At 45.3% G+C, this 26,339-nt stretch overlaps 1 protein-coding gene across 1 annotated transcript in view; it reads right to left on the reverse strand.

Annotated features, from left to right (window-relative positions):
• Positions 1-2,510: 2,510 nt before the first annotated feature.
• LOC129854314 (protein ENTREP2-like) overlaps positions 2,511-26,339 on the reverse strand; it is a 134,763-nt gene continuing 110,934 nt past the window's right edge. The window contains exons 5-12 of the mRNA XM_055921218.1: positions 25,008-25,115; positions 20,310-20,470; positions 10,255-10,414; positions 5,017-5,083; positions 4,150-4,848; positions 3,883-3,954; positions 3,341-3,660; positions 2,511-3,191 (exon numbers count right to left, since the gene is read on the reverse strand). Of these exons, the coding sequence (XP_055777193.1) occupies positions 2,976-3,191; positions 3,341-3,660; positions 3,883-3,954; positions 4,150-4,848; positions 5,017-5,083; positions 10,255-10,414; positions 20,310-20,470; positions 25,008-25,115 (1,803 nt within the window). The 3' untranslated portion in view covers positions 2,511-2,975. The remainder of the gene's footprint in view (positions 3,192-3,340; positions 3,661-3,882; positions 3,955-4,149; positions 4,849-5,016; positions 5,084-10,254; positions 10,415-20,309; positions 20,471-25,007; positions 25,116-26,339) is intronic.

The following is a 26,339-nucleotide window of genomic DNA, read 5'->3' on the forward strand; positions in this document are numbered from 1 at the left end:
TCTAGCCAACAGCTTGCAGTTAGCCTACAGTGCGGTTATGTCCACTCCTGCTCCTGCTCCCCCCTTCTGGCTCGAGGCTGCTAGACTGCTCATCATTACGCACACCTGTCACCATCGTTATGCGCATCAGCGCTTCATCGGACTCACCTGGACTCCATCAAGTTATTAATTACCTCCCCTATATCTGTCACTTCCTCAGTTTCTTTCCCGAGTCAGCATTAATGTTGTTATGGGTCCCTTGTCCAGACACTGGTCATGGTTTGTTTCCTGTCTGTTTATTCATTAAATATTCACTCCCTGTACTTGCTTCTTGTCTCCCAGAGTCTGTCCTTACAGAATGCTGACTCCACAATTGGAAGCATCATGGAGTTTATATATATATACTTTTAGGTGACATCCAGGTGCCGCTGCTGAAGCAACCGGGGATGCCTCGGCCGGGTCCCCCGTCGCCCCCCCGCCCCAGCGGGGGCTTGAATGGACAATGACCCAGGGTAGCTTAATTAAAGCGACAGCTACGGCTGGACATTAAGATTCGACAAGACATGTGGTTTGTGTTGCTCTCAAGATCAAGGCACCATTGAAGGGAGTGATTACTGCGGTTTGTTCTTTTGAGTTTTTATGTTGTCTTTACTTGACAAAGTAATGCTTGGATATATCAGTTATCCAGTATGAGGTTTTGTGCCGAACCCGCTGCCGTGTTTCAGGTGCCAAGTGTATGGTCATGTTGCAGCAGTGTGTAGGAGGAAGATTCCTAGATGTGATAAGTTTACAGGAGGAAATGTGACAACGGAATATGTAGTATTGGTGGGAAAAGTTGTGTGTTAACTCTAGAGGTACCCATGGTGCTGGAGATCAGAAGTGTCCGGGTGAGAGAAAGGTAGGTTGAGGTTGCCAGGATCAGAGTAGTACAGAAGGTGTCATATGATAAGGCAGTTAAGAGAGTAGTAGAGGAAGATGGGGTCCAGGGCGAGGGATTCTAAGAGGATCCCTGTGAGTAGGATAAGGCCTATAGAGATTGATAGGAATAACATGTGCTTCAGTAAGTGTGTTTCTTAGGGTTCATACCCATCGTTATCAACTGTACTGCAGAAAAGTACTTGGGTGTATGTGATTTTACTGCAGAAGAGTTAACAAGGTGTGTTGAACGATAGTGTACCGTCCTCCCAGGCTGCAGGCCTGGTGTAGTACCAGATAGGGGTGAGGTTTTAAAGGGTCTAGGGTTAGTTGGTAGGGCAGTGGGGGTATTGGTAAAACATGAGTCTATCACAATAATTCAAACAAAATGTCAAGAAAACTGAGATGAGTAGTGCCGGAAACCCGAGACGTGGGACAGCAGTGGATACATACATTCTAGCCTAATGACAATCACCAAATGTCATATGTCATTACACCTTTTGGTGTTTTGTGTAACAGATGTCCCTTTCCATTTACCTCTGTTTGGAGGCGGGAAATATGTTGCGAGTGGATGAATGTGCGCGGGTGCCTAGTAAAGGAGCCCTTTGAAGTGAATGTTTGAGAATCAGATGAGAACATTATGACTGGTTGTCGTTATGCCACAATAAAAGGTAATATTGTAAATTTTAAAAGTTAAATTATAAATCTTTACGACTAGGCCCACAGAGATCCTATTGAATTAATAGGGATTCTATATGTAGTTCTTTGATTAGGCCCATCATTTTTTGGGGTGTGCACACACAGTCCCGTACCGGAAAAAATGTCATCTAATTTCACACATGGGTCCACCCTAAAGTGCTGCATGTCACGATGACACTCACCTGTCTGGATCAATGAGAGAAAATGTTGAAAACATCTTTAAGTGACTTTCTTGAGGTTCACAATCAATTTTAGATACTTTCACATGATTTGAAAATGACGCCAGAAAAAGTATAATATATGTCCCATGACTTGAATGGGATTTGTGCCAAAAATCTTAAAAGGTTAACATATGGAAACAGTGCCAGGGAAACTAAACCAAAGTGTGGATTGCTGTCATACCTTGTCCATAGACTGCTTACGAAAACCAATATGTAATTTTGTAATTTGGATAAACTATCCCTTTAAACTTCAATTGATTTATTCAGAACATGAAAACTTAAGTGCAAAAGTCATTTTATGTACACTACGTCATCACGCACAGCATTTTATCCGCTAATAAGTCAGTTTGATGGAAACACCGCTGTTGGGAAAATGTGCATATTGTTTCTATGCAGATTTTAGAATATTCACCTGAAAATCTTTTGCCAATTGGATGGCAACCTATCTGATTCAGAATAGTTTGTAAAACCGCAAGATCTTGATATTTCGTAAGTTACAATGACCAAGGTTTTAAAAAATATGACACAATTTGTGTGTTTTGTACATTGATACAGTATTTTATTATTCTTTTAAACTATTTAGTTGCGCCATGCATCTTCTTTAAGTATGGACTTCTGCGCCTCTCATGCCTCCTAAAAATGTATGTAATGTTCAACTGATATACCATTGTTGAAAGAAGGATGTCGACTACAACATAGAAAGTCATATTTTATTGTAACACTGATAAGAATTGTAACACATTGAGGTAAGTTAAATAATCCACTTTTGTAAAGTTCTCTGTCCTGCAGTGGCACACAGTATTCAGCCAATCAGAGTTAGAATCCACAAAGTCTGCAGGAGCTAGTACCATCCCAAGTCTGTCCAGTTCACAGTTTTAATACAAAGTTGTTTTTTTCCTTTTGATAAAGTAGAGCACTAGTTTTTCATCATGACATCTCCATTTAGTTGGCTTACAAGTGTGTTTTACAAGGTTGAGACTGTTAAAAAAATCCCCTGAGGGAGAAAAGAACATTCTGGTGTTTTTGATATGAGAGAGAAGAGAAGCCAATCCAGTCCAGACATGACTTACTGAGTTTGTTTCTGCTAATGTCTTGGCACAGTCTCACAGGGCACTATGAGATAGATATAGGGGTTGAGTCCTTGGTGGGGAGGGAGGGCGGTCAAAGGATGGTCTCTCTACACAAAAGGCTTTGAGTGCGTTCAGAGGGTGAGGGAGAGGAGTCCAGGGGAGCAGGGGGGTTGGGAGGCCCTGGTGCTGTAGGTGGACGGCGCAGGGATGAGAAAGGGGAACTCAAGGCCCCACAGCTTTGGAGGTGCAGGTCTTCATGGGCACGCTTCCTTGGGCTGCCGATGATGCGTTGTGACTGTGTCATCACCTGTGCAAATTAACAGACACAAACAAACACATCCATCAATATCACTGACCAACAGTTTAGCCCAGAATGATCCAACAATGGTTTCATTAAGATATCAGACCAGCTTATTTTTCATATTCATTCATACTCATGCTCATCGATAGACGTACCTGATCTATGACATTGGCACTGAATATAGCTTCCTCCATGTGTCTCTCGTCAGACTTGATGACATACTTGATGCTGTTGACCACCTGCTGGACCTCTGGAGGTAGACTGCAGCTGGTGTGCTCCAGGAATTTGGCCACCAGGATTTTGGTGTCTTTATACGTCTTGAGGTCAGCCAGAGAGTGTGGGCGCTCGTTGGAGACCGTGTGCAGGGCTCGCGGTTTGAGGCGGATGTCCACTTTCCTCCCCTCCTTCTGCTTCCTACCACTCCGGGTGCCGACTTTGGCAGTGGCGTGGAGAGGAGCTGCCACCTCTGTAGACTCTGAACACACCAAAGACACAAACATACAACAACATCCAATCAGGCGGTACTCAACATATTCAACACATTTGCACATTCTGTAGGCGAACGCTATTTTCACCTACGAGTCGCTAAATGGGTGTTTTCACCAGGGGTATGTGTAGACTGCCAGGTTAGGTGGGGAGATGTGAAAGGCGTACATAGTAGAGAGGTGGTAAAAGGCTCTGGTGGGGTGGACGTTACCTTGCTCTGGTGAAGTCTGAGGAGAATCTTCAGGAGGAGGGTTGCTTGCAGAGGGGTAGCCACAGCTGTCACCTGCAGAGGGAGATGTTAGCCTTATGGTGAACAAGTACTTATGCTAAGGTATATTATTTGCATTTCACCAAATGAAGTGATGCTAGCTGCCTATGTGGTCTGATTAACCTGGTTCATCTCAACAGTAATGACAGGATCTTTCCTAAACAACACATGGGGAACAATGCCGTGCCGACACAGGAACAACTCACGTACTTCCAGATATGGAGGTACAGGAGATGGGGTCGCTGGTGGAGCGTACGATGCGAGCCAGCTTGCGATACCTCCTGCCCGACCGGAGCATGCGGGGTCGCTCTGCGGGCGCTGAGGTAGAAGGGGGCTGCGAGGCCGGGCAGGAGGAAGAGGAGGATGGGGACCACACACTGAAGCACAGCCGGGAGCCACGGGGCCGGGCAGGGGGGGACGGGGAGGGGCAGGCAGGGAGGCTCTGGGCTGCTGAGGCTACCTCTACGGAGGCTGTGGCTGTGGCTGCAGAGGGGGAGGCAGAGGGCAGGTAGGGAGGAGTAGGAGGGACAGGAAGAATCAGCTGCTTCCTACTGGCTCGTTCTCTGAGGTTTGCGTGTAACTTTGCTCCTCCCTTGGGCTCCTCGTGCTCCAGTATGCTGACGTTCTCTATGGACCAGTCTGGAGAGCGGGGTATGGAGTCCTGGGTGTGGGAGGATTCGCTGTAGCCAGTGTAGTCGAGCCGGGCCAGGCCGCGGTGGCGGTGGGAGAAGCGGGCACTGAGCTCTAGACTGATACAGCTGCCATCAGTGGGGGCGGTGTGCAGCGTGCTATAGGGAGAGGAGTCAGAGCCCTGCACCTCCAGGGAACAGAGATCCTCTGAGGAGCAACTGTGGTCTGGAATTTCTGCCACCTCCTCTGATACCATTAGAGAGGCACTGTCCACCGAGGCTGGGACAAGACACAGGAGAGCACAAGCATCAGCTGCACCAAATTACAGTACAGGCATAGATATCAAACATGTCTCAACCCTATGGGTGAGATACCCCAGCCTGTTCACACACACAGTCAAAGTAGTGGGAGGGGTGGCTGTAGTGATAGTAATTAAGCCTTCCTTACCCTGAGTACTGAGACCAGCTGTGGCGTTTCTCTCACAGAGGCTGGACTGATCAATGCTGGTAGTGACCTGCAGAGAGTAGCACATGAACAGACAGACACACACACACACACACACACACACACACACACACACACACACACACACACACACACACACACACACACACACACACACACACACACACACACACACACACGATTAGTTCTTACAGTTAACAAAGGAGACACACATTTCCAAAGGGATAGTGAGTGAGGGAACCAAATAAATCTGCCATTAGTGAAACCCTTGTTAAAGATGAGGAACAGGTGGGAGAGGCAGAGAATCCTTTTGGAGAACATCTGTCAGAGGCTGCTGCTTCATCCCGACACATCTGGCAACCATGTGCTCAGTACCACACTCTGGCCAGTAGAGAGCTCTCTAAGCACACATCACCCACTCTACATCAGGAATTCCATTGAAATTTTAGAGGTGGTGAACTGTCACTGTAATGTGGTTTTCTTAAATAATTGAATGCTTATTATGTTATGTGTTATGTGTGCTTGCTTTCTCATCCCATCATGATGAGTATTTCGAAATCATAGCAGTGAATACGAAAAAGGATAATCAGGGTCTTAGAAGCATGTAATGTCGTGTAGTGTCTGTAGTACCATTTAATATAAAGTATGTTCCAATACAATACCTCAGTCTTACCGTTCATAAGCTGCAGTCACCTGTACAAACTGATCATTTCGGGTCCATACCTCTATTCTTGTCAACCTGCTAGAGATGAGCAACTAGAGTGTCTATTCAGGGGTAATCTAGATCCTTCTATTGCAGCTGCTCCCCTATGAGGCATACATCTAACAGCAGCCAGTCCCCTCAGGTGCTTTCCCTGCATCAACACTTCAAAGGCATGTACTTCAGGTGAGAAAACTCTATATTGATTTGACCTCATTCACAGAATCTTTGTTAGAAGATCATTTTCAGGAGATCTGTGCAGAGCTCTAAAAGATGAGGGGAAGCCTTTTGGTATTACATTTTAGAGCAAACAATATATTTTTGCTCTAAAATGTTGGTGCACAATGTCTCTTAAAATATCAAAGGCACACAAAGGGCACTCTTTTTGTGGAACGACCCAGCTTTGTTATAGATTGGATTCCTATGTCTTTGTCTCCTGTGGTTTCCCTTCACTGTCATGTAAGAGACAAGAGACCTTGTCTGTCTTAGGAGAGCCACAAAGCACCACTCAGCCCTGAACAGATAACTGCGCCAATGATTGAATGGCATTTTTTGTTAAGGTTGCATTCAAATGCACTCCCTGTTGCACACAACAAGCTTCCATCCCCCCCCTGTCACAAGGGGATGTATGGCTGATTTAAGATGAAATCGTCAACCCTGTTACAGTCAACCCTGTTACTATATTTGGCACTTATAGGCAATTACTATAGATTTTTTTTTAAATTTAACCTCAAGAGATAGGAAAACATGTTTTCTAGGAAGTTGAACATGTGCTCTTAATGACAATATTAAAATTAGATTAAATCAAATGTTATTTTCTTTACCAAGTTCCACTTCTCAAAAGGTACCCAATTGGTGGAACGTCCCAGCTGCATTCAATAGGAAACCAACTATATTCCTTGAAGAAGTGACATCTCACATTTTCTCCAGGTGTACAACAATTGTACCTCCATGATTGAGTTCAGAGGAAAAACAGGATGTTACATTAAACTCATCAAACTGAAATCTATACCCGCTCTGATGTTCTACCAGACAAGATGTGTCTTCTGTATCTCATCTAAATGAGACTTTTTCCATCACACCTATAGTACATTCGGAAAGTATTCAGACCCCTTGACTTTTCCCACATTTTGTTAGGTTACAGCCTTATTCTAAAATGGATTAACTAAATTGTTTTCCTCATCAATCTACACACAGTACCCCACGCAATAACCCATGACAAAACAAAAGCAGGTTTTCTGAAACTTTTGCAAATATACAGTTGAAGTCGGAAGTTTACATACACCTTAGCTAAATACATTTAAACTCAGTTTTTCGCAATTCCTGACATTTAATCCTAGTAAAAATTCCCTGTTTTAGGTCAGTTAGGATCACCACTTTATTTTAAGAATGTGAAATGTCAGAATAATAGTAGAGAGAGTGATTTATTTCAGCTTTTATTTATTTCATCACATTTCCAGTGGGTCAGAAGTTTACATACACTCAATTAGTATTTGGTAGAATTGCCTTTAAATTGTTTAACGTGGTTCAAACGTTTCAGGTAGCCTTCCACAAGCTTCCCACAATAAGTTGTGTGAATTTTTCCCCATTCCTCCTGACAGAGCTGGTGAAACTGAGTCAGGTTTGTAGGCCTCCTTGCTCGCACACGCTTTTTCAGTTCTGCCCACAGATTTTCTATAGGATTGAGGTCAGGGCTTTGTGATTGCCCTCCAATATCTTGACTTTATTGTCCTTAAGCCATTTTGCTACAACTTTGGAAGTATGCTTGGGGTCATTGTCCATTTGGAAGACCCATTTGCGACCAAGCTTTAACTTCCTGACTGATGTCTTGAAATGTTGTTTTAATATACCCACGTAATTTTCCCGCCTCATGATGCCATCTATTTTGTGAAGTGCACCAGTCCCTCCTGCAGCAAAGCACCCCCACAGCATGATGCTGCCACCCCCGTGCTTCACAGTTGGGATGGTGTTCTTCGGGTTGCAAGCCTCCCCCTTTTTCCTCCAAACACAACGATGGTCATTATGGCCAAACAGTTCTATTTTTGTTTCATCAGACCAGAGGACATTTCTCCAAAAAGTACGATCTTTGTCCCCACGTGCAGTTGCAAACCGTAGTCTGTTTTTTTATGGCGGTTTTGGAGCAGTGGCTTCTCCCTTGCTGAGCGGCCTTTCAGGTTATGTCGATATAGGACTCGTTTTACTGTGGATCTAGATACTTTGTACCTTTTTCTTCACAGATGAACGTGGTACATTCATGCATTTGGAAATTGCTCCCAAGGATGAACCAGACTTGTGGAGGTGTAGAATTGTTTTTCTGATGTCTTGGCTGATTTCTTTTGATTTTCCCATGATGTCAAGAAAAGAGGCACTGAGTTTGAAGGTAGGCATTGAAATACATCCACAGGTACACCTCCAAGTGTCTAAAATGATGTCAATTACCCTATCAGAAGCCATGACATAATTTTCTGGAATTTTCCAAGCTGTTTAAAGGCACAGTCAACTTAGTGTATGTAAACTTCTGACCCACTGGAATTGTGATACATAAGTGAAATAATCTGTCTGTAAACAATTGTTGGAAAAATAACTTGTGTCATGCACAAAGTAGATGTCCTAACCGACTTGCCAAAACTATAGTTTGTTATTCACAAGAAATGTGTGGAGTGGTTGAAAAACGAGTTTTAATGACTCCAACCTAAGTGTATGTAAACGTTCGACTTCAAATGTATAAAAAAAAAACATATACCTTATTTACATAAGTATACAGACCTTTTGCTATGAGACTAGAAATTGAGCTCAGGTGCATCCTGTTTCCATTGATCATCCTTGAGATGTTTCAACAACTTGATTGGAGTCCACCTGTGGTAAATTCAATTGATTGGACATGATTTGGAAAGGCACACACCGGTCTATATAAGGTCCAACAGTGGACAGTGCATGTCAGAGAATAAAACAACCCCTGAGGTCGAAGGAGATGTCTGTAGAGCTCCGAGACAGGATTGTGTCAAGGCACCAATCTGGGGTAGGGTACCAAAATCTGCAGCATTGAAGGTCCCCAATAACACAGTGGCCTCCATCATTCTTAAATGGAAGAAGTTTGGAACCACCAAGACTCTTAGAGCTGGCCGCCCGGCCAAACTGAGCAATCAGGGGAGAAAGGCCTTGGTCAGGGAGGTGACCAAGAACCCGATGGTCACTCTGACAGCTCTCCAGAGTTCCTCTGTTGAGATGGGGAACCTTCTAGAGGACAACCATCTCTGCCCATCTCTGCAGCACTCCACCAATCAGGCCTTCATGGTAGAGTGACCAAATGGAAGCTACTCCTCAGTAAAAGGCACATGACAGGCACCTAAAGGCTCTCAGACCATGAAAAATTAGATTCTCTGGTCTGATGAAACCAAGATTGAACTCTTTTGCCTGAATGTCAAGCGTGACATCTGGAGGAAACCTGGCACCATCCCAACGGTGAAGCATGGTGGTGGCAGCATCATACTGTGGGGATGTTTTTCAGCGGCAGGGACTGGGAGACTAGTCAGGATGAAGGGAAAGATGAACAGAGCAAAGTACAGAGACATCCTTGATGAAAACCTGCTCCAGAGCGCTCAGGATCTCAGACTGGGGCGAAGGTTCACCTTCCAACAGGACAACGACCCTAAGCACACAGCCAAGACAATGCAGGAGTGGCTTCGGGACAAGTCTCTGAATGTACTTGAAGGTCCCAGCCAGATCCCTGCAAATACCTGAAAATAGCTGTGCAGCGACTCTCCCCATCCAACCCGGAAAAAGCTTGAGAGGATCTGCAGAGAAGAATGGGAAAAACTCCCCAAATACAGGTGTGCCAAGCTTGTAGCGTCATACCCAAGAAGACTCGAGGCTGTAATCGCTGCCAAAGGTTCTTCAACAAAGTACTGAGTAAAGGGTCTGAATACTTATGTAAATGAATGTGATATTACAGTTTTTTATTTTTAATACATTTGCAAAAAAATCTAAAAAACAGTTTTTTCTTTGTTATTATGGGGTATTGTGTGTAGATTTATGAGGGGGGGGGGACTATTTCATCCAATTTAGAATAAGGCTGAAACGTAACAAAAAGTCAAGGGGTCTGAATACTTTGTGAATGCACTGTATGTGTGTGCTGCTGTCTTATGAGGTCAGCAGTGAATTGGGTCATCTGCATAAGGAAATGTTACACGTCTTTATTATCTCTCTTTTATTAGAGCCTGTGGCAGTTATTTACACAGAGAGAGAGGAGCATAAAATCCTCTCACCTCACTAATCCTCAACCCAAATAGAAACTTCAACTGAGTCTCTAACTAGCTAGCTTCTCTCTGTGTACTTCTTCTCTCTTTGTGATCTCATACAACAACTTCTTCTGAAGTCAAAATGCCTTTCTTAGCATGTGTTCTTACAATGTGCATGTAAACAGTGAGAGGGGTTCTAAACTACTCTAACTGTGAATAGAGAACGTGTAATGTTAGAAAGAGGCTGGTCTTTTATTGGGGCAGGATGGTAGTGATACTCACCTGACTGGCAGGGGTCTGCCCCATCCCCATCCCCATCCCCAGCCCCACCACAGACTCATATGACGGGGGCAACTCAGAGGGGTAGAGTGTCCCAGGGCTGTTGATGGGCACTCCATAGATGGTGCTGAACGGGGAGTGTGGAAAGTCCAGGTGTAGACTTCTGAATGTGAGAAACATTAGGGAGGAAAGGTGTGAGGAGAAATAATAATAATACCCTCTTCTTCCTCAATCCAGCAACACTTCATTTTAGAGTAAACAAACACATTCAATTGGTTGAGAGGCACATTGTTTTTCATGTGGTGTTAATTAAAAATTTCTCACCCATGCAAGAGCCATCTTTTTAATTAAAACCCATTCTCCTGTGAAGTGGCAGAGTATAAAATACAACTTGAGTGTCTGAATTAATCATCCAGCGCATGATGATGTCATGACATGTTTCTGCCCTCAGCTAGGGGACTCTATAAAGGCTTCCTCTGCATGTTTCTATTTACAACCTAACTGACAAGGACACATGGCATCTAGCCAAGCAGCTGGATCAGCATGCCTTCAAAGATGTGGAAATGGAACTGACTCTCCTATACCAAGTGGAAGGAGATCAATGGCACATTTATACAAGGCCATGGATGTTACTTTACCAGTGGTCCTTAACAAAGCACTACAACATTCTGAGTCTGTACTGAGCATTGTGAGTGGCTTGGCTCAAGGGCTCCACAGAATTTGTGTTAAAGGCTCAACGAAGCTTTCTTAGTGTCCAACAAGCTTTCTCTACCCTTAACCATGTTCTGAACACCTCCAAAACAAAGGTCATGTGGTTTGGTATGAAGAATGCCACTATCCCCACAGGTGTGATTACTACCTCTGATGGTTTAGAGCTTGAGGTAGTCACCTCATACAAGTACTTGGGAGTATGGCTAGACGGTACACTGCCCTTCTCTCAGCACATATCAAAGCTGCAGGCTAAAGTAAAATCTAGACTTGGTTTCCTCTATCGTATTCGCTCCTCTTTCACCCCAGCTGCCAAACTAACCCTGATTCAGATGATCATCCTACCCATGCTAGATTTTGGAGACATAATTTATAGATCGGCAAGTCAGGGTGCTCTTGAGCGACTAGATGTTCTTTACTATTCAGCCATCAGATTTGCAACAAATACTCAAACGGGACAGTTTTATTCAAAGACTCAATCATGGACACGGTGGCTGCTTTGTGTGATGTATTGTTGTCTCTACCTTCTTTTCCTTTGTGCTGTTATCTGTGCCCAATAATGTTTGTACCATGTTTTGTGCTACTACCATGTTGTGTTGCTACCATGTTGTTATGTTGTGTTGCTACCATGCTGTGTTGTCATGTGTTGCTGCCTTGCTATGTTGTTGTCTTAGGTCTCTCTTTATGTAGTGTTGTGTTGTCTCTCTTGTCGTGATGTGTGTTTTGTCCTATATTTATATTGTATTTATTTTACATTTTAAAATCCCCGCACTTGTCCCTGCAGGAGGCCTTTTCCCTTTTGGTAGGCCGTCATTGTAAATAAGAATTTGTTCTTAACTGACTTGCCTAGTTAAATAAAGGTTAAATATATATATTTTAAAATACATGTCTAGGATCAAACTTGCTCTAGCCACTTACAATATATATATTTAATAAAACATATGTGTTTAGTTTAAACTCTGCCATCAATCACTAAAATAAAATATGATTCTGGGCGAGGATAAAACCAAATAATCAAGCTAGGAGTTGTATCAAACCTAGCCTCATCATCTTCCCTAAAACGGGAAGCCTGGGGAAGTTCCATGGCAAAAATGAGCTAAAGAGGGGTGGGAACCAGGTGTAAATCACGGTGCAAAACACGCCTACACGGGCGCTCGGGCGAGATTAATCAAACCCCCTCAATGCGTGAAGACAAAAGAAATCTATAAAACAAGCACTGGGTGGTGACAAAACATTTTAGAACGTTTGCAGCACCCTGCTTTTCACAGCATTTCTCTGTTGTTTCGAGACGACATAAAGCTGCAGCAAGAGAGGAGAAATGGTCTACAATGTTAGCCATTTCAATATTTCTTATTTTGACGTTTCTGGAGTGATATTTGGGTGTGCAGGCTTGCATGAGCCCTGGGACAAGAAGTAGCTAGTCACAATGAGGTTCACTTTGACAAAAGTCAGTTAACCTTGTAAGCTACCTAGGTATAACTAGCTAGTTACCTACTAGCTAGTTCAATTTCTCTCAGGATTATAAAGGCAACAAAATGTTAATAAAAAAAGCATATTATTGACCTAAAGGGCTAGCTGTTTTAGCCCAATATCTAACTTATTCAGGGTCAGTGATACCTAAAGCAACCATAGTACTGTCTATCTCCATCTCAACTCTGGACCTCGAAGCCAATTCCACTGCTTTTACTGCTTTCATTGTTCCCCTTTAATCAGGGACTAATTTAGACCTGGGACACCAGGTGGATGCAATTAGTTATCAGGTAGAAGAGAAAACCAGCACTCCGGACCTCGTAGGGTAAGAGTTGAATACGCCTGGTCTGTCTACTATGGGAACAACGGCTACCTTATCGCAAGCAACATTGCTAAAATGAATAAAATAAAATGAACCTCAAAATATGTTACCTCTAATGCTCATATCCTGTAACCTAATTGTCATCGCCTTACTTTCATACTGCACCTAAATTACAAGGGTTGGATTTTTACAATTTTGTCAGCACTCAACCTGGTCTCAAAGCATTTTGTATTATTTTGTACGTAAATCCGTGATGTTGTGTTACGTTTAGTATGTTATTAATTTGTGGATTTCCATCACCCATTTCGTATGGTATGTTATGAATTACAATTCATATTATATGTTACAAATTTGCAAAAGGTACAATATGTTACGAATTTGCAAAATTTACAATATGTTATGAATTTGCAAAACGTATGATATGTTATGAATTTTAGTTAGGTGGCTAACGTTAGCTAGGCTAGGGGTTAAGGTTAGGGGTTAGCGTTAAGGTCAGTGCTTAATTTGAGCCGGAACAGGATCTGACACCTCTCCGTTCGGAACCTATTTGGACAGATCCAGTACCTCTTGTGGCATGAAAAATAAGTGTAACTTATAGCAATGTAAAAATTCAAATAAAAGCGATCAAAGTTCATTTGAGTTGCCTCTTAGTTAATTGTCCTGCTTTAATTGTTTTTCCGCAATTCATTTTTCCCATAGGGGATTTTAGAAACAGTTCAAATAAGGGCTGTGTTTCGTGTAGGCTTACCCAGGCGTGACATTTTGATAACTGTGTAAATCTCTCTAGGACAAGGTGACTTTTTTATTTATAATATTTTTTTACCCCTTTTTCTCCCCAATTTCGCGTTATCCAATTGGTAGTTACAGTCTTGTCCCATCTCTGCAACTCCCGTACGGACTCGGGAGAGGTGGTGGTAGAGCGCCATGCTTCCTCCGAAACACGACCCTGCCAAGTCGCACTGCATCTTGACACACTGCCCACTTAACCCGGAAGCCAGTCGCACCAATGTATCGGAGGAAACACTGTGCAACTGGTGACTGAAGTCAGCGTGCATGCGCCCAGCCCGCCACAGGAGTCGCTAGAGTGCGATGGGTAAAGGACATCCGGGCTGGCCAAACCCTCTCCAGACGATGCTGGGCCAATTGTGCGCCACCTCATGCGTCTCCAAGTTGCGGCCAGTTGCGACACACCCTGGGATCAAACCAGGGTCTGTAGTGACGCCTCTAGCACTGCGATGCAGTGCCTTAGACCACTGCGCCACTCGGGAGGCCCCTGACAGTTGAATTTTATCAATATATTCGCCTGCATTTACTCCCCAAAAATGAAATGCTAAATAGCTGCTAATGTGGCTATCATAATGAACTACAAATACCATGATCTGGACGAGACAGCTGAATCGAGGCAAAGGTAAGAATATCTGGATTAACTATCTAATGTTAGCTAAATTTAGTCATGAATAAATTGTCTAAACGTTTTTAAATTAATAATTTTGTGAACTGGCTAAAGCGAGTTTTAAATTGACACAAAATGGCTTAAGGACAACAAAGTCAAGGTATTGGAGTGGCCATCACAAAGCCCTGACCTCAATCCTATAGAAAATGTGTGGTCAGAACTGAAAAAGCTTGTGCGAGCAAGGAGGCCTACAAACCTGACTCAGTTACACAAGCTCTGTCAGGAGGAATGGGCCAGCAAAATTCACCCAACTTATTGTGGGAAGCTTGTGGAAGGCTACCCGAAATGTTCGACCTAAGTTAAACAATTTAAAGGCAATGTTACCAAATACCAAAATAATTGAGTGTATGTAAACTTCTGACCCACTGGGAATGTGATGAAAGAAATAAAAGCTAAAATAAATAAATCACTCTACTATTATTCTGACATTTCAAATTCTTAAAATAAAGTGGTGATCCTAACTGACCTAAGAAAGGGAATTTTTACAAGGATTAAATGTCAGGAATTGTGAAACACTGAGTTGAAATGTATTTGGCTAAGGTGTATGTACATTTCTGACTTCAACTGTATATATTGTCTACTAGTATCATTTTAAATTGAGAATATATAGCTCAACATGTAAACCATGTGAGAGTTTTGCTATTCTCTGCTTCAGATGACAGATCCCCATAAGGCCAGTGATGCATGCCATATGATAAGCTGCAAAATGGATTCAGATAGCTGATATACTGAGACAGAGTGACAGTTAAATAAAACAGATTGGAGATCTTACAACTAGACAAAAAGGAAATGTTAATTTGAGAATACAACACAGAACTACAGAGACAGAACCCCTTCTCTTCTTTATTGCAGGATTGTGATTAATCAACATTAACACTAGTTCATTTTGAATAATATTTTAACAATTAAAACAAGTTAAACACTTCATCACTACAAAATGTACAAATAAGCTAACCTTATGTAAATATTAGACATCTTAGTCTAAACAACAATAGAAAATTGAGTGGAAATAACAAGTAGGCCATTATTACTAAAGCATAATTTCAGGTGAACAAAACTCCATGCCAGCGGTGACTAACCTTGCTCCATTGATCCCTGATCTACTGGGTGAGCAGACTTCTATTCCAGCCCAGCAATAGCACACTTGATTATCAACTCATTAGGTTTGATAAGTTGAATCAGGTGTGTTATTTCTGGGCCGAAACAGAACCCTGCACACCTAGCAGATCTCCAGCCTTCTCCAATTCTAATAGGTTTATACATGGTGTGTGATGTTCAACTGTTTTTGTATACAACATGTGCTAACATATGTAGGCCTACACATATAACCCAGGGCATATAGGTAGGCCTACCTATGTTAGCAAAAGTTATATACAAAAATACCGCTGGTATACACAGTTACTGTGTGAGAAGATGTTAAAGTTAGCCATTGTTATGTATATGTGGGCTGAAAAGTACCAGTGGCCTGGCTTTGGCCCCAAGTGAGAGCAGGTCCACCGGAGTCATGGCCCAGACACGGGTGCCTTCCCACATAGATGGAAACAAAAAGTCTGAGCCTTTTAGGTAAAACACTGGGGTAAATCCTTTATGGAAATGCACCATTAGTCTCTTGGGACATTCATTGGGACCTCTCTCTTCATCTGCAAACACAGGCTTTCACAACTTTCCATATCTGAGGACAAAAATCATCACAATGAAACAGGCTTCATTATACTGAAATTAGTCAGCACTGAACATTATGTTGTTATTATCTCTCTGTTTTTCTTTCTTGGGACTGGAGAATATTTTCATAATGTCCTCCCACAAAGTGACCTACCCTGTCCAGTAGCCTACACTCTCCCTTTACTGACAGCTAGAGCTGCAATTGCAGTCTGTCACGCCCTGGCCTTATTATTCTTTGTTTTCTTTATTATTTTAGTTAGGTCAGGGTGTGACATGGGGAATGTTTATGTTTTGTTGGTTTTGGGTGTTTATTTGGTAAAGGGGTTATGGGGTGTAGCAGATGGTTTTGTGTTGAGTGTATATGTCTAGCGTTGTCTATGTTGGTTAGTTATCTAGGAGAGTCTATGGTTACCTGAATGAGTTCCCAATTAGAGACAGCTGATTTCGGTTGTCTCTGATTGGGAGCCTTATTTAGGGTAGCCATAGGCTCTCATTGGGTGTGGGTAATTGTCTATGTAAGAACGTTAGTAGCCTGTATGTTTGTGCACAACGTTTGTAGCTTCACGGTCATTTTGTTGTTTTGTTAAAGTGTTTTTGTGTCGTGTTCATCTTCGTGTTAAAATAAAAGAAGATGGCATATTTTCCAAAAGCTGCATTTTGGTCCGTTAATCCGCCACACGATCGTGACAGAATTACCCACCATAGGACCAAGCGGCATGGAAGGCGGCAACAGGACCTACTCACAAAGGATTTCTGGACATGGGAGGAGATACTGGATGGTAAGGGGCCTTGGGATCAACCTGGAGAATATCGCCTCTCTCGTGAAGAGCTGGAGGCAGCGAAAGCCGAGAGGAGGCGATATGAGGAGGCAGCACGGAGACAAGGCTGGAGACCCGTGAGTACAACCCAAAAATTTCTTGGGGGGGGCCTTAAAGGGAGTGTGGCGAAGTCAGGTAGGAAACCTGCGCCTACTCCCTGTACTTACCGTGGAGAGCGGGAGTACGGGCAGACACCGTGTTACGCAGTAGAGCGCACGGTGTCTCCTGTACGCGTGCATAGCCCGGTGCGGTACATTTCAGCTCCACGTATCGGCCGGGCTAGACTGAGCGTTGAGCCGTATGTCATGAAGCCGGCCCAACGCATCTGGTCACCAGTGCGTCTTCTCGGGCCGGCGTACATGGCACCAGCCTTACGCATGGTGTCCCCGGTTCGCCTACATAGGCCGGTGCGGGTTATTCCACCTCCCCGCACTGGTCAGGCGACGGGGAGCATAGAACCAGGTAAGGTTGGGCAGGCTCGGCGTTCAAGGGAGCCAGTACGCCTGCACGGTCCGGTATTTCCGGCGCCACCTCCCCGCCCCAATCCAGTACCACCAGTGCCTCCTCCACGCACTAGCTATATGGTGCGTGTCTCCAGCCCTTTACCACCAGTGTCTAAACCACGCACCAAGCCTCCTGTGTGTCCCCAGAGTCCTGTGCGTCCTGTTGCTGCTCCCCGCACTAGCCCTGAGATGCGTGTCCCCAGCCCGGTGCCACCAGTCCCGGCACCACGCACCAGGCCTACAGTGCGCCTCAGCCGGCAGGAGTCTGCCGTCTGCACAGCGTTGACTGAACTGCTCGTCTCCCCAGCGCCATCTGAGCCATCCGTCTCCCCAGCGCCATCTGAGCCATCCGTCTCCCCAGCGCCATCTGAGCCATCCGTCTCCCCAGCGCCATCTGAGCCATCCGTCTCCCCAGCGCCATCTGAGCCATCCGTCTGCCATGAGCCTGCAAAGCCGCCCGTCTGCCATGAGCCTGCAAAGCCGCCCGTCTGCCATGAGCCCACTGAGCCGTCCGCCAGACAGGAGCCGCTAGAGCCGCCAGCCAGACAGGAGCCGCTAGAGCCGTCCGTCAGACAGGATCTGCCAGAGCCGCCAACCAGACAGGATCTGCCAGAGCCGCCAACCAGACAGGATCTGCCAGAGCCGCCAACCAGACAGGAGCAGCCAGATCAGTCAGCCAGCCATGAGCAGCCAGATCCGTCAGCCAGCCATGAGCAGCCAGATCCGTCAGCCAGCCATGAGCAGCCAGATCCGTCAGCTAGCCATGAGCAGCCAGATCCGTCAGCTAGCCATGAGCAGCCAGATCCGTCAGCTAGCCATGAGCAGCCAGATCCGTCAGCTAGCCATGAGCAGCCAGATCCGTCAGCTAGCCATGAGCAGCCAGATCCGTCAGCTAGCCATGAGCAGCCAGATCCGTCAGCTAGCCATGAGCAGCCAGATCCGTCAGCTAGCCATGAGCAGCCAGATCCGTCAGCTAGCCATGAGCAGCCAGATCCGTCAGCTAGCCATGAGCAGCCAGATCCGTCAGCTAGCCATGAGCAGCCAGATCCGTCAGCTAGCCATGAGCAGCCAGATCCGTCAGCTAGCCATGAGCAGCCAGATCCGTCAGCTAGCCATGAGCAGCCAGATCCGTCAGCCAGCCATGAGCAGCCAGATCCGTCAGCCAGCCATGAGCAGCCAGATCCGTCAGCCAGCCATGAGCAGCCAGATCCGTCAGCCAGCCATGAGCAGCCAGATCCGTCAGCCAGCCATGAGCAGCCAGATCCGTTAGCCAGTCATGAGCAGCCAGATCTGTCAGCCAGCCATGGGCCGTCCCTCAGTCCGGAGCTGCAGTCCCTCAGTCCGGAGCTGCCATTCCTCAGTCCGGAGCTGCCATTCCTCAGTCCGGAACTGCCCCTTATCCTGGTACTGCCCCTGACCCTGGTACTGCCCCTTACCCTGGTACTGGTCCTTAGTCCGGAGCTGTCCCTTAGTCCGGAACTCCCCCTTAATGCAATGGGGTTAATGTGGAGGGGGGTCGTTTGGAGGAAGCCTAGGAGGTGGTTAGGTACTGTGGTGACGTGGGGACTACGACCAGAGCCGGAGCCGCCACCGTGGAGGGGAGCCCACCCAGACCCTCCCCTAGACTGTGTATGGTGCGCCCGGAGTTCGCGCCTCAAGGGGGGGGTTATGTCACGCCCTGGCCTTATTATTCTTTGTTTTCTTTATTATTTTAGTTAGGTCAGGGTGTGACATGGGGAATGTTTATGTTTTGTTGGTTTTGGGTGTTTATTTGGTAAAGGGGTTATGTGGTGTAGTAGATGGTTTTGTGTTGAGTGTATATGTCTAGCGTTGTCTATGTTGGTTAATTATCTAGGAGAGTCTATGGTTACCTGAATGAGTTCCCAATTAGAGACAGCTGATTTCGGTTGTCTCTGATTGGGAGCCTTATTTAGGGTAGCCATAGGCTCTCATTGGGTGTGGGTAATTGTCTATGTAAGAACGTTAGTAGCCTGTATGTTTGTGCACAACGTTTGTAGCTTCACGGTCGTTTTGTTATTTTGTTGTTTTGTTAAAGTGTTTTTGTGTCGTGTTCATCTTCGTGTTAAAATAAAAGAAGATGGCATATTTTCCAAAAGCTGCATTTTGGTCCGTTAATCCGCCACACGATCGTGACACAGTCTCTCCCTAGGCTGTTATCAACAAATGCATTTGGAGATTGTTTTTAAATTACAATGATTATATCAAGATACTGTAGTTAGCTAATAGAAAGTTATCTAGATAATGACATTTAATTCACTTAGCTAAACAGTGTGTAAAGTTAGCTTGCTAGCTAGCAGCTCAGTTGAGTTAGCCTACTAGAAGTGTAATACATAGTTTAACATTTCAAAATATATTTACTTACTTGAATAGGTTCTCCCACTGCCTCTGTTTTTTGAGCCCTTCTTTTTTATAATAATCTTCAAGATTTTTCAGTGGTAGCAAAGCGCAGCCAGCAGCAATATAGGCAAATGGAGACAAGGTAAAACGTGTGTTTGTCGACAGAGCAGTTTAGAACGTGTTGTGACATTTGACTTAACCAGCGTAATCCACTTTCAATTTTAACAAATATAAATCGCAGATTGTCAGCCACACTTGATCATTTGAAAACGTGCACTGGAAACTACCAAACGCAACAACTCTCTACAAAATGTGTCCTACCCGGACGGAATACAGTGGCACACATAACCCCCCCCCTTACAGGTGTGTGGAGGAGGGTTCTTGAAATGTAACAGCCAATCAAAATCTTGCGGAACCGTTCAAACCATTTTTGCAATACAAAATTCTCCAGGCATGCCAACAACATGATTTTGGAGGCATGGCAACGCAAGACTATATCAAACCCAGTGTGACAGGTGCCAAAGGAGTTGCTACAGCCAGTCATTCAAACAGGCATGTTGCTATGTTGGTCAGCCAGGTTGTTAGGAGGTTGTTAGGAGGTCAGAGTGTTGTGCTGCAGCCAGTACATCTGTACATCTATTACCGAAGTGCAGGTGTTGTGTTGTGTTGCTTTGCTGTAGTACCTCAGTTCGCCCATCACCGGGGTCAAGGTGTTGTGGTATGTTGTGTTTGTTCTGTTGTGTTGTGATGTTGTGTTGCGATACCTCTGTCCGTCCATCACCGGGGTGCAGGTGTACTCCGGGGGGTAGTAGGGTGGTGGAGGGATGGGTGGGATGAACTCGTCAAAGTCAAGGGTCTGGTGCAGGATGGTGCCACGGGGAGTCATGCAGTCAGCGCTCAGGGCTCGAGCTCTGTGTGGCATGAACTGAAACAGACAGACAGAGAGAGACACAAACCCAGCTTTTATTTCAAAGACAGGAAACCGCTGTCTATTTGTCTCATTCTGAAAGCTTTATACTGGGACCATTGAACGTGTTAATTTCAACAACATTCTGTAGAAAAGCGGCATCTAGAATAAGGTTATCTAGCTGACACAATTCTGTTTTTGGAGACTTGGACAAAGGAACTATGCAGTAGCATGCGTCATTATCGGTGGCAAAGTCGTTAATGGCAGTGCTAATAAAGCCAGACACAATGGAGCAGTGGGAGGAAAAAAACGCTGGCTGGATCAATACATGTCAAGGGAAGGAAGCCTGGCCTGGCCTGGCCAGCACGTTGTGCATTGAGTCAGTCAGGCTTTAGTAGGTAGCTAGCTTTGTTCCTGGGAGCTGAAGTCTTGTGAAATGGGAATGAAGCCAGATTGAGAGGGGCTCTGTGAGTGTACTGGGAATAGGAGGAGACAGGTCCTTTGTCATTCACCCTCCTGTGACCTTACGGCTGTACAGGCCAGTTTAATCTCTCCTGGTCTGTGTTTTTAAAACAGTGGCGTGTCTCACATTCCTCCTGCTCCCAACCAGACGGCGACGTGCCATTGAGAAGTTCCCATTCAGAACGCACTGGAGTTCAGCTTGTCTACTTTGAAGTTCAAATCTGACTTTGAGAAATGTGCCCATCTGTTGCTTTGCGTCTGCCATCAATCATGTGTCATACAAGAAGAGCATAGAAAGTTTACATAGATATATTCATTATCAGTCAAGGACAAAGACATGAAAAGCTCTCATTGAAATTCTGACTGAATAGTAAAACCTTGCTCTTACCAACTAAATGACTGTGACCTGTATCATTTTAGGTTACAAAAAGTATCGTTTTTGCATTTTCTTCTAGCCACAAAAGATGAAGAAACTGAACCAGGTGCAAAATCAAACATATTGTCCTGCTCTTAAGCTTATGGTCCTGTAGCTCATTGTGCCTGTGCGGTGACTGTGTAGCTGGGATCACTAGTGATGTCTTGCATTTCCACCCTGTGCTCTGAGATGAAACGAATCCTCTACTGGCAGCCTCCACTCTATCCCCTGCACCAGTCCCATTGCTAACCCCTACATCTGCATCAGCGCCAGGCAGTCCCAGCCCCTGCATCTGCCCAGGCTCCAGCCCCAAACTCCTGCCTCACTAATATAATTCAGCTCTATCAATCTCCCACCCAGGGCTTATCTGCCATATACCCATCCAGGAGGCCACACAATCTACTGCTCAGCTCATAAACTGTACAAAGCCTTCTCGTATACAATGTTAAAACTTTATGCTCCCGCAAGTTTATTTCTCCCCTGTAAAAAAATGCCCGGAGATATTAAAGGGGTGCAGGCAAACTCCGCTGGTATCACTAGTATCGCTATGTTTTAATGGTGGCTATGAGGGCGCTACGGCCCACCAATCATCTGGGAAAGTCATTCTAAATGGGCTGAGAGCATTGCTCTGAAGGGCAGAGTGAGCACCCCGCCATATTGATTTCCTTGATGACAGCAAAGCATTTAGGTTTTGGGCACAGTCATTGTTTCCCTTGTAATGCGAGAGGGTCGTTTTAAGGACAGCATGCCTTTTAAGGTGAACATATTACCAACTACAGTGAGGAAGAAGAATCATTATTTCCCGTTTAATTGGTTTCTTCAAATCCTCTGTGGTTTTTAGAGTGATGTGGAGGTTCTGAATTGTTCTGGTGATGGGCACTCTTCGTGATGTGGAGGTTCTGAATTGTTCTGGGATGGGTGCTCTTCGTGATGTGTGTTGACATTATCTAAGCATTATCAAAGCCTCCTTCATTCATGCTGCCAAACATACCCTAGTAAAACTGACTATCCTACCGATCCTTGACTTCGGCGATGTCGTTTGCAAAATAGCCTCCAACACTACTCAGCAAATTGGATGCAGTCTATCACAGTGCCATCCGTTTTGTCACCAAAGCCCCATATACTACCCACCACTGCGACCTGTATGCGCTCGTTGGCTGGCCCTCGCTACATATTCGTCGCCAAACCCACTGGCTCCAGGTGTATCTATAAGTCTTTGCTTGGTAAAGCCCCGCCTTATCTCAGCTCACTGGTCACCATAGCAGCACCCACCCGTAGCACGCGCTCCAGCAGGTAGATTTCACTGTTCACCCCCAAAGCCAATTCCTACTTTTGCCGCCTTTCCTTCCAGTTCTCTGCTGCAAATAACTGGAACGAACTGTAAAAATCCCTGACGCTGGAGACTCATATCTCTTCACTAACTTTAAGCACAAGCTGTCTGAGCAGCTCACAGATCGCTGCACCTGGTCATAGCCCATCTGTAAACAGCCTATCCAACTACCTCATCCCCATCCCCATACTGTTATTTATTTTATTTATTTTGCTCCTTTGCACCCCAGTATCTCTACTTGCACACTCATCTTCTGCACATCTATCACTCCAGTGTTTAATTGCTATATTGTAATTATTTCGCCTCTATGGCCTATTTATTGCCTTACCTCCCTTTTCCTACCTCATTTGCACACACTGTATATAGACTTTTTCTATTGTATTATTGACTGTATGTTTGTTTATTCCATGTGTAACTCTGTGTTGTTGTTTGTGTCACACTGCTTTATTTTATCTTGACCAGGTCGCAGTTGTAAATGAGAACTTGTTCTCAACTAGCCTACCTGGTTAAATAAAGGTGAAATATATATATACACTGCTCAAAAAAATAAAGGGAACACTTAAACAACACAATGTAACTCCAAGTCAATCACACTTCTATGAAATCAAACTGTCCACTTAGGAAGCAACACTGATTGACAATAAATTTCACATGCTGTTGTGCAAATGGAATAGACAAAAGGTGGAAATTATAGACAATTAGCAAGACACCCCCAAAAAAGGAGTGATTCTGCAGGTGGTGACCACAGACCACTTCTCAGTTCCTATGCTTCCTGGCTGATGTTTTGGTCACTTTTTAATGCTGGCGGTGCTCTCACTCTAGTGGTAGCATGAGACGGAGTCTACAACCCACACAAGTGGCTCAGGTAGTGCAGTTCATCCAGGATGGCACATCAATGCGAACTGTGGCAAAAAGGTTTGCTGTGTCTGTCAGCGTAGTGTCCAGAGCATGGAGGCGCTACCGGGAGACAGGCCAGTACATCAGGAGACGTGGAGGAGGCCGTAGGAGGGCAACAACCCAGCAGCAGGACCGCTACCTCCGCCTTTGTGCAAGGAGGTGCACTGCCAGAGCCCTGCAAAATGACCTCCAGCAGGCCACAAATGTGCATGTGTCAGCATATGGTCTCACAAGGGGTCTGAGGATCTCATCTCGGTACCTAATGGCAGTCAGGCTACCTCTGGCGAGCACATGGAGGGCTGTGCGGCCCCACAAAGAAATGCCACCCCACACCATGACTGACCCACCGCCAAACCGGTCATGCTGGAGGATGTTGCAGGCAGCAGAACGTTCTCCACGGCGTGTCCAGACTCTGTCACGTCTGTCACATGTGCTCATGTGCTCAGTGTGAACCTGCTTTCATCTGTGAAGAGCACAGGGCGCCAGTGGCGAATTTGCCAATCTTGGTGTTCTCTGGCAAATGCCAAATGTCCTGCACGGTGCTGGGCTGTAAGCACAACCCCCACCTGTGGACGTCGGGCACTCATACCACCCTCATGGAGTCTGTTTCTGACCGTTTGAGCAGACACATGCACATTTGTGGCCTGCTGGAGGTCATTTTGCGGGGCTCTGGCAGTGCACCTCCTTGCACAAAGGCGGAGGTAGCGGTCCTGCTGCTGGGTTGTTGCCCTCCTACGGCCTCCTCCACGTCTCCTGATGTACTGGCCTGTCTCCTGGTAGCGCCTCCATGCTCGGGACACTACGCTGACAGACACAGCAAACCTTTTTGCCACAGCTCGCATTGATGTGCCATCCTGGATGAACTGCACTACCTGAGCCACTTGTGTGGGTTGTAGACTCCGTCTCATGCTACCACTAGAGTGAGAGCACCGCCAGCATTCAAAAGTGACCAAAACATCAGCCAGGAAGCATAGGAACTGAGAAGTGGTCTGTGGTCACCACCTGCAAAATCACTCCTTTTTTGGGGGTGTCTTGCTAATTGCCTATAATTTCCACCTTTTGTCTATTCCATTTGCACAACAGCATGTGAAATTTATTGTCAATCAGTGTTGCTTCCTAAGTGGACAGTTTGATTTCACAGAAGTGTGATTGACTTGGAGTTACAATGTGTTGTTTAAGTGTTCCCTTTATTTTTTTGAGCAGTGTATTTTTAAAAGCTGGTCAGACTGAAGACAATTTATTCCAAATCTGTATGGTACTACAATACTACTGATACTACTACCGCCAACTGAGGGGGAGAATTATGAAGCCAGCATTAGAAGGCCAAGTGTGTTTACCTTTCATGATGGTTCAGAGCTGCTCTCCATAAGGCTATAGATCAGTCTCATTGAGTCCAGGTCAGACAGAGTCAGAGACAAAGTGTCCATTGTGTTCTCTGTCACACTACTTACGATCTGTAGCACATCAGTGGAGACCATCTGCATGCAGCACATGGCAGTGGCCAGGGCACAGACGATGGTGGAGATGACATTCAGGGCGCACACACTAAACAGGAGCTCCTACAGGACCCAGGCAGAGGGAGAGAGGGAAGGGGGAGGGAGAGAGGGAAGGGGGAGAGGGAGAGAGAAGGGAGAGGGAGTCACATTTGAGCCACAGTGAGGAAAGCTAAGCAAATATTACAGCATGAGAACACAAGAGAGGAGATAAATATATAGAGGGAACAAATGAATGAGAGAGGGACTGAAGGTGACACAGACAATGGTGATGTCATTACCAAGGCGACACAGCACAGCAGGGACTAGCTAGCAGGGGAGCACTGCAGAGGAAGGATACAGTACATCATAACAGCAGAAAATCGTCCCTTAAATCTGAGAATGATCCAACCCTCATAGCTCAGCACTGCATATCCTGCAGCTCCATCCTCTCCCACTCATTAAACCATGTGGGAATGAAGCAATATGAATCCCTGCCGGCCCTGACACTTTATGTCATAAAAGCCTGTTTACAGACAACTAGCTAAATGCAGCCCAGACTGGCTGCTTTGAAACCCCAGTCAGCAGCATTGCTTACAACCACAGGAACAGTCTAGAAAGAAATGAAACACCCACACTGGTCATTAAAAAAATTGTGTGAGTTTGACATTTGCCCAAGCTCTCTTTTTGATTTTGACATGTGTTCACCATTGGGAGGCAACCGATGTTGAAAATGGTTGAGGTTATAGCAATGGATTCCCATTGATATGACAGGTGAAATCTCTAATAACCTTGGTGTTCTTGCGACCAGAGAGCTCGAGACTCGCACAGCCTTTCACAGATGCAGCCTACATTTGGCAGGTGAGGTCCCGAGTCTGTGAAACAGATCCTTTCTCAGTCAGTCCCTTTGAGAAACACATTGTGTGATGAGCAGGCAGCTTAAAGTCTCTCTGGAGACTGACAGGAGAGGGGAATGAGGGGCCTTACAGAAATAATGTGAAATAGAACGTCTCATCAGCACCACGGACCATGGTAACCAACCAAGACCATGAACAGTGCCTTCTACTGTTGAGGTGTGATATAATAGGACATCTCATCACCACCACGGACCATGGTAACCAACCAAGACCATGAACAGTGCCTTCTACTGTTGAGGTGTGATATAATAGTACATCTCATCACCACCACGGACCATGGTAACCAACTAAGACCATGAACAGTGCCTTCTACTGTTGAGGTGTGATATAATAGTACATCTCATCACCACCACGGACCATGGTAACCAACCAAGACCATGAACAGTGCCTTCTA

This window comes from Salvelinus fontinalis, chromosome 4 (assembly GCF_029448725.1).
Source record: "Salvelinus fontinalis isolate EN_2023a chromosome 4, ASM2944872v1, whole genome shotgun sequence".
NCBI lineage: Eukaryota > Metazoa > Chordata > Actinopteri > Salmoniformes > Salmonidae > Salvelinus > Salvelinus fontinalis.